Source organism: Notothenia coriiceps, unplaced genomic scaffold, assembly GCF_000735185.1.
Source record: "Notothenia coriiceps isolate Sejong01 unplaced genomic scaffold, NC01 NC01_scaffold00004300, whole genome shotgun sequence".
Classification (NCBI taxonomy): Eukaryota; Metazoa; Chordata; class Actinopteri; order Perciformes; family Nototheniidae; genus Notothenia; species Notothenia coriiceps.
In genome coordinates, this window is record NW_011337001.1 from 186,835 (window position 1) to 196,246 (window position 9,412).

The 9,412-nt window shown below is 42.2% G+C and overlaps 1 protein-coding gene across 1 annotated transcript in view; it reads left to right on the top strand.

Annotated features, from left to right (window-relative positions):
- Nucleotides 1-2,877, top strand: part of LOC104942189 (laminin subunit alpha-2-like) — an 8,723-nt gene extending 5,846 nt beyond the window's left edge. The window contains exons 5-6 of the mRNA XM_010767386.1: nt 2,194-2,338; nt 2,735-2,877. Coding sequence (XP_010765688.1) covers nt 2,194-2,338; nt 2,735-2,877 — 288 coding nt within the window. The remainder of the gene's footprint in view (nt 1-2,193; nt 2,339-2,734) is intronic.
- The last annotated feature ends 6,535 nt before the right edge of the window (nt 2,878-9,412 follow it).

A 9,412-nucleotide genomic window follows, 5' to 3' on the forward strand; every position in this document is an offset into this window, starting at 1 on the left:
ACTCGCTCATGACATTCTGTATGAATGTTAATCATAATTTTCCTCCTATCTTTTTTCAGAAGGCGGACGCAGTGAGAACAAACAACCTTCACACGGCTTGCAATGGGGGAGACCTTCCATGGACGGGAAGACCTATTGGACTGTGGAACTCACGATGAGACACGGAGAACTGTAAACGGATGTGGTCGTCAGGACATTTCATCACAAAGTTCCCTTTTATTCGTTTGCGGAATTATATCTGTAAATAGTTCAACAGGCCACTTCATCGTCTTTGCAATATAATCTTTCCGTGACATTTCCAAACTCCTTTGACAGTGTGCACGGTCTACAAAAGAGCGATAGTCAAATCGAAATACCTTGTTATCTTTTACTTCCTTTTAGCCCCCACGGTCGGATGCGGAGGGGACGGCTTCAGCTGGACGGGGAGGCTACTCCGCGGTGGACGTACCCACCAGGTGAACCCAAATCGTTTCCAGCGTGACCTTTAAGTTCCGCACATTTCCTCCGAATCCTGCTCATTGATATCTGCGCTACTGAAGATATGGCTAATGTGTTAAATAAGTGAAAGGCGAACTACAGTGATTATGACCTACCGTAATTTTTCGGACACTATAATGGCGCACCCTGAATATAAGCCGCAGCGCTAATTGAATGATGTGTACATATATAAGCCGCACTCGGAACTATAAGCCGCAGGTGTTTTTAATGCCTTTAATTACCATATGTAACGGGTTGCGTGCACAGAGGGGATTAGTCGGGAAAGAGATGGCTGTTTGGAGGAAGCTCCACTTTATTTAAGCACTTTCCTACAAACAGTTGCCAATTTGCATAAGTATCTCAAGGGGTAGCATCTTTAGCGCAATATAAGCTAGCGAACATGTACTGGCTGCTGTGTAAACCCGTTCTGTATCCACATAGCGTTTTCAGACACACAAACTTTTAAACTTTCAAACTTAAACGGTGCGCTCCCAGCCGCACGTACCGGCAGTGCATCTAACAGCAGTGGTTTTTCAACAGTGGTAACGGGACAAAACTGTGTCTCGCTCTCAGTAATGTCTGTCTGCATCTTGCTCTCGTTCTGTCTCTCGTACCCACTCTCGGTTCGGCGCTTTACTTTTTCGGGCGCAAACCTGTCTCATCTTTTCCGGCCTCCAGAAGCCTTTTCTCTTGCTGGAGGCCTGCCGCTTAAAGTTGGGGGTCTCGGCGGACCAGGCGCCCATATGGAGCCATAGAGTTAACAGCGTGGTGGCCGTGAGCTGTACAAAGTCATAGATTAGCCGCACGGTTATATAAGCCCGCAGCGTCGGAAAAATGGGGAAAAAAGGCGGCGGGCTTATAGTCCGAAAAGTACGGTACAACTGTAAATGTCAGGGCGTTGATGGCAGCGACAACTTCTTTTCGCTCCATGTAATACATATTTTTAGCAGGTACCATCCTAGTGTAGAATGCCTTAAGAATACTGCAAAAAGTCCCTTCTTTTTTTGCAGCAAAAGTTCCAAGAAACAATAACAAAGCAGACGAGCGCGCCGCCAGCAGACTTAGTTTCTTCTTCCATATGCTCCGGTGTAAGGCGGCTGCTATCAACGTCTAAGATTCACAAAGTTAAGTCAAATTGTAGCTGCTTAAATTCATAATTCTTTTAAGATCGATACCCAGAATGTGCTCCTATTTTATTTAACAAAACCCAATTTTAATTGTCTCATATTCATGTTTTAACCACATTTCAAAAACCTTTTCAACCTTCTGGGTAATTAAACATATTAAGCCCCAGGATAAACTTTAAATCAAATGTTTATCCTATTGCTGCACAATGCTGTTATTGGACTGTTATTGATTTTAAAAGCCGATTAATAATACTAATAATATCAATAATAATGCATACAAATGATAATTATTGCAGATTACAAATTATAAATAAATCATTTAGGGACAAGGGGGTGGGATTAAATAAGTTATACTTCTTCTCACTCCTTTTTGAACATTAGATGTGGCACTGTTTATGTTGATAATGCTGTTGTTGTTGTTGTTGTTGTAAATGTCATTTTTTGTTTTGTCATTTCTATGTTTTGATTTGTTTTTCATGACTATGCACTGCAACATTTGTTTTGTTTTTGTAATTTTACTTGTTCGAAATAAAATCAATCAATCAATCAAAAAAAAGTCAAAATCTTTTTTCCTCTGCTGTGACTGTAGAAGGACTTCATGTCTCTGGAGCTGTCCGAGGGGAAGGTGAAGGTGAACTTTGACCTCGGCTCAGGAGTCGGCAGCGCCCTCTCAGCCAGCCGGCACAACGACGGACACTGGAAGTCCCTCACCATGTCACGGAACAAGAAAACAGGTAACCACAGCAACAACAACAGTCTGAAAAAGCTAATTATTTTGTAAAGTATAAATGATGACTGATAACCTAAATTATAATGTGTAAAACCAATAATGTGTAGTATTATTAGCCTAGATAACATCAAACTATACATTTTTATCTTTTTTTTTTTTAATAACAGGTAGTCCTATTAATATATAAATATCTATTTTCTTCAAGAAAGACCAATGCAAATGAATAAACAGTCAACATTTGCGTGCACAACAGATATGGTTCCACAGCAAAGAAAACAATTACAAGCAACATCAAAAAACTTGAGTTTAATGTTAATAAAACAATATGTAGGTTTGTAATTTGAAAGTAGATTTTCTCTGCCTTTTCTGTAAATGTTTTCCTTTTGAATTGTTTTCAAAGCCACGGTGACCGTAGTGGACATCGACAGCGGTGCTGAGGAGAAAATAGTGACGACGTCTCAGGGCCCGGCGACAGGTCTGAACCTCAAAGAACACCAGAAGATCTACTTTGGAGGGCTGCCTACCATTGGAAACTATAGGTAAACACACACACACACACACACACACACACACACACACACACACATACACATACACACACAACACACACACAGAACTATTTGACACATTTCCCGCTCTTATGTGCCCATCCCCCCACATGGATCACACCTGGCACACGCAATACATGTTCAGTGTCTATTCTTTGTATATTTACTGCAGTTGTTCATGTATACCAGTAGTCTGATACAATATGTACAGTTTGAAAGGGTGTTAAATGAAAGTTGGTGATGATTAATGGTTTTTGTGTTAATGTAATAGCAGTTAAAACAGGACCGGTCAAATTTGACCGCGAACACCAAAGTAAGGGGGGGGGAACGAAGACAATAGGAGGGTTAATGTTTCTCAAAGTTGATATTTTAACGGAGTTGGTAGAGCATGTCTCAAATGAACCATCTGCAGAGTGGATTTGCATAGCACAGATCTACTAAAACCTTTCTGTATTATAGTATTAAGATTGTCTACTTTTAATGTTGCATACTGCTGTTTAAGTGATTTATCATGCGTGTGTAAACTCCTCATAATGTCCTTATATAGAAGGTGAGTGAACATGTGCATGGATAATAAATGTGATACATAAATATACGTCTTTATGCCCATGATATGTTTGACCTGTGGTTCACACTTTGTATACCTACTGTATAAAGTTAGTATCTTTTAGTAAATTGTAGAGATACAAGTTGTTGTTTTTGCTACACAGTAAACAAATGGCCTAAGCACGTAACCATTTCAGTACATTTTTAGTTTAGTTTATTCCGTGTAAACAAACAAACTATCTAGAATCTATACAATCCTAACAAGAACGCACATCCTTTGAACCTCAATGCACTTCATGAACACTACCATTGACTCTACATTGCAGATTTAAAAGCTTACAAGGAATTCACAAGGATTTCTAAACACTAGTGCCATTCATTTGTACAAACATGCAGCCATGGGTGATACAGGCCCAGGGTTGAGTGTATGTAGAGTGAAGGTCTTTTTATTTCTCTTATCTGTCTTTTTATTTCCCTCACCAATGGCTCTGCTATGCTACAAGGATGAGAGTTTATGATTGTGTGGGTGTCTCTGTGTTTGTATTTCCACTTTGAAACCACAGTCAAAGTGAAGAGGAAGTGCAGAAAGGTGTATTTGATTTGTGAAGCAGCGTGAGTCTAAAGGTTCAAGAGTAAAGCCTTGGCTTGGTTGACCTTTCTTCACTGCTTTTAAAACACCATTTTACTTTTTGTTCTGTATCCTCTGTAAAGTTTAGGTCTAATCAATGTATCTACTAATACTAAAACTATCACCTATTATGCAAAACCCACTTTGTCATGTATTTTATACATCAACATGTGTCCCCTCTGTGTAAAGAGATTCTGAAAGTTTCAGGAACAAAGATTCTCTCTCTTTTTGTCCTGATCCATTTATATAAAAACCTGTCTGAAAATTAGCTGATCAAATTTTGGCCACTTTATGATGTCATAACGATTTTTTGGCTTGTGTAACCATTAGCCAATCACCAACCAAGGTAGCCCCCCGCCCACCTTACCACCTGAATCTCCTCCTAGAGCACCTGTGTGTTCTTTTTAACCAAATCTCTCTCAGAGGGGCGTGGGGAGGGGCTCCTTATTTTCATCTAAAGTAACAGACAGAGAATCAGCACTTTTGAAACAGGGCTGAAACAGAGGGGATTATGGGTAATGCTGCAATGATCAGTTTGGTGTTTGGAGCCAAACACTTCAGAGACATGTTTGTATATATCTGAGACCTGTAATATATTGATGAAAAACAGTATAACAGGGGACCTATAATCTCTGTCTGGTAGAACCTGTACACGGTCAGCTTCTCTAAGCCGGGCTACATGGAGCTGGGCGGCCTGTCGCTGGCGGTCGGCACGGAGATCAGCCTGTCGTTCAGTACTCTGGCCGACACTGGGACCATCCTGCTGGCTGTGGGCGGGGCTTCATCTGTCATCAAGCAGGTCGGGATCCCATCTTTTTAATTAATTACAAGCTGTGACTCACTCTCATTATCACAGCACTTTATTTTTATTTTTTACTAGTCCATTTTATCCTTCTAATTTAAGGAAGTTTTTGGAACCAACTTTGTGATTTTGTTAGTAATTATTTGGGCCACAATTAGATTTTCTTGAAATGAAAATCATCATAATTTTTATAAATTAATAAATTCAGTATAAATTATTTATTGAATGATATATTCTTTATACAAGTGTAATTGTGTACTTGCTTGTAAACATATGATTTTGTTAATTAGACTAACCAAGGACTCTCTGTTGTGTACTGTTATTATTTATCATAGGGACCTGTTAAACAAATAGTTAATTCATCTTTTTTCCTGATAATTGATCCACCACAGGCCCGCAACTCAAACCTCCTCAGCACCAAGAGGAGACGCAGACAGTCTGGAGAGGTGGGTCACACACACTCACACACACCCAGATAATACACCCCTCTCCCTAAGTGGATGGCGTTTCCATAAGTGCATATTAATGAGATTTGAATGTTTTGGCAACTGGGCTAATTGGATTGTCTTTTATCCAAAACACACTCACAAACTTCCATTGACAGATACATACAGTAGCTATCTCAGCTTTTGCTGACCACGCAAGCGCAGACACACACACACACACACACACACACACACACACACACACACACACACACACACACACACACCACACACACACAACACACACACACACGACACACACACACACACAATTTTCTTTTTAAGTGCATGAGTGCATATTACTCGCGCTTCGTTTGTTCGCAACTCCGCGATTACGCGCTCTCGCGCGCTAAAACCTCTTCACTCACTCGCCATATCCACTCCGAAGTCCCTTAACTGATCAACGCTCTTTCTCTCGCTTCGATAAAACCAATCTGTTCTTTATCTCTGCTGGAAACCTCGCTCGCTCTCGCGCTCTTCGTTTGCACATGCTTCATGTGTGTGTGTGTGCTGCTCGCTCGCTTCTCGCTGCTGCTGTCGCGCTTGCTGCTGTTGCTCGCTGTGTGTGTTGTGTGCGGTGCTGTTGTCTTGTGTGTGTTGTGTGTGTGCTGCTCGTCTGCTGTGCTGTGTCGCGCTGCTGCCTGCGCTGTGCTGCTTGCTTCGCGGCTTCCACTCGCTGCTGCTGCGCTGCTCGTTCTGAACTCGCTTCATCTTCGCTCTCGCGCTGTTCTTCGCTCCGTTGTTTGTATCTCATCGGTGGAGGCTGGTTGCTCACATGAATGCAAACTGGAAGTGTATGCCGGGGTGTATGAGTGTCCATGGATGTGTGGTGAGGGAAGGACATGAGGGTTACCTCTAGCTTATCCATCATCCATTGTTTTTTGTTTTTTTTGGCCCGGCAATAAATCCCCTACTTTTTTACTAACTATTTTTTGGCCAGGTGGGGGGCCCGGCGGTTTAGTGTGTTGTGTTGTGGTGTGTTGTGGTTTGGGTTGTTGTGGGTTTGGGTGTGTGGTTGTTTGTGGTGGGTGTTGTGGGGTGTTGTGTGTTGGTGTGTTGTTGTGTGGGTTGTGTGGGTTGTGTGGTGGTTGGTGGTTTTGGTTGTGTGTTTGGTGGTGGTTTGGTGTTTGTGTTGGGTGGTGTTGTGGGTTGGTGGAGAAAGGTTTTAAAGCGAGGTTTTTAAAAAACCACCATCCAACCTCAACCCCCTTGCCCCTGACTCAATGGATTGGTTTTTTCCGAAGAGGGGGGACGCAAGAGGAACCAGGGAAGGAGAGGAAGGGACCCCGAGGACAAAGGATGGAGGGCATAGAGGAGGGGGATTTAGAGGTGGAAAGGAGGAAGGGGGGAAAAGATAGAGCTGCCAAAAGGAAAAAATAATGCTAAACGTGGAAGAAAAGGAAAGGGAAAAACCTAAAAAGCAAAAAGAAGGGTTTTAAATTTTTAGACCAAAAGGGGCGGAACAACGGGGGTCAACTGACGGGGGAAGAGAGGGAAAAGAAAAATGGAGAAAAAAGAAAGGGGGAGCCCATGGGAGGCCCAAAAGAAGGGTGGGTAAAGAGAAGGGAAAGAGGGAAAGGGACCCAATAAAGAAAGAGAGAAGGACCCTAAATAAGTGGGGAAGACGGCCCCCATGTTTTGAATGTTGAGAGGTACATGCCCCCCCTCCAGAAATTTATAACAAAAAAAAAACAAACTTCCTGTTTTTTTCCCTTTCTCTTAGCCCGAAAAGAAAATGAAAGTAGGTTTTGTTTTTTTTTTCTAAAGCCTTATTTATAACTGTTATCCGGCGATTCGCTTCCATCCTAAAACAGGCCCCTCCTGGAGGGGTTAGCCAAGTTCCGAGGTGTTTTCCCCGAACGCCGGTGTTTTTGTTGTGAAGGATGAAGGGTCCCACCCTGCACACCGTCATTTGGTTAATTGCTTTTATTAATTAATCCCGGTTTAAAAGGTTCCTCTTTTTAAGCTCACACCGTAATCTAAAAAATTTTTAAAACCATAACCATCAAGCCCGCCCTCCAAGATCCACAAACGATCCCAGGTTTCCCAACCACGGTAAAAAACTGGTGGCTTTTCCTCTCTAACCCTCTCCTCCCCCCCCACAAATATACATCTCTCTCTCCAGTTGCTCCCCCAGGCCCCCAGAAATTGAATGAAGGGAACGGCCGTTCCAACAAAACACACATAGGACCAAAACCGGTGCCCCCAACCAAAACAATAACCTATAAAAAAAATATTAACCAATAAAACCAATTTTTTCCCAATCTAGATTTTAATGTTTTTGGTAACCGACCCTTTAGGAATCAACCTGAAGTTGCCCGTCCCCTGTTCCTTTTTTTAGTGATAATGGTATTTCATTTAATGAAGAAACCCCCCTCCCCTGTCATTTTTGGGGAAGCTGAAAATAAAGCCAACAAAAAAGTAAAAAATATGACTCATTTTTCCAAGAATAAATAATTCTGTGGGCCTGTTTTATGTTATGAATCGTGTGGTCTTAAATATACAAGAAACATAAAGGTAAACAAAATAATTGAGAAATAACTGTTTTTTTGGGTACAAATGTTCCCCCCAATCCCCCCCCTAAAGTTGTCCTGGGTACCTGAATAACGCTCTTTCTTATGCCCTGAGAATTTTATGAAATGGCTTTTTACACAACGCTGCAACCCCCCTCACAAAGCCTCCCTGGCCTTTTCCCCGGGAATGGCAAATTGAAAAAACCAAAGTATAATAACACCATGAAAAAATGGTTTTGCCTCTAGGGGTGGTAATCGTTACAAACAGTTTTTTTTTAACAATAAAATCTTTAGATTGGGTTTCATAAATATTTGAACCAACCAAGAAAAAACCCCGGCATCATTTTTGGCTGAAATCCTTTCCCAGAACCACCGTTTTTTGGTAATCCACCCTGGCTCCTACAAGTTCAAACAGAAAACTTGGCCAAACCAAAACCAAAGCTTTTAAAACCAAAATGCCATAAATACCCAAATCAAACAAATTACCAAAGGTAAAGCGGGATGTGGTTGTGTCTGCCCCCCTTTCTGTGTGAGGTTTTGTTTTTTCCTGGTGGAAACCCTGTATTAGGTTCTTTGCCATATGTTTGTTACCCTTACACCTTCGGTAGGCCGTTATATGGGGCCCCTTCCCCTGATAATATGGTGTCCCCAATCCCGTTATAAGTTCAATGTGTGAGTCTTACTGTGTGAATTGGTTGTGCTCTTGTCTGTTTGTTGTTGGAACTGTGTTCTATTGTTTTTGTTTGGTGTTTGGGTATGTGTTATTTTTGTGTTTTGTTTCTTTTGTTGTTTGTGTGGTGTGGGTTGTCCTGTCTGTGGTTGTGGGTGTGTTGGTTTGTTTTTGTCTGTCTGTCTTGTCTTGTCTGTCTGTTCTGTCTTTTTTGTTGTTTTTGTTTGTTTCTCTCTCTGTCTCTGTCGTCTGTCTGTCCTTTTCTGTTCTGTCTGTTCCTGCGTCTGTCTGTCCTTGTTTTTGTCGTCTGGGTTTTCTTGTCGTTTCCCTGTCTGTCTTTACTGTCCTGCTGTCTGGTCTGTCGGTCTTGTCTGTCTGTCTTGTCTGTTCTGTCTTTGTCCTGTTGGGGTTTGTGCCCCCTGTGGGTGTTGCCCGTTTGTATCTGTAATAATATGTGTGGTTGGCCGTGGTTTGGGGGAGAGGCCTATGTTTTTGTAGCCCTACATCCTCAGTTTCCAATTGTCCCCCGACTCCTGTAAATTGGAAATCATTAAGGTGGTAAATGTTGTCTCCCACTCTCGCCCCTCTTGCCACAATGAATAAAAATTCCCCAATAGCCGTGACTGCTCCCGGCTTGCTCTCCAGCCAACTCGTCTTCTCCTCTCCTCCTCTCTCCTCTCCAGCCGCTTGTTTTTTGCTCTCCTGGCCCATCCTCCTCCTCTCTCCCCATTAATCCTCTTTCTCTTCCCTTGTTTTTCCCCTCTCATCTCTTGTTATCCTTTCCTCTCCCACTTCCTCTAACGCTTCCTCATTTCCCAATTCACTCCAATATACCACACTCTCCCATCCATCTCCATTTCACCCTTGACCTTTTTTTTCCCTTGCT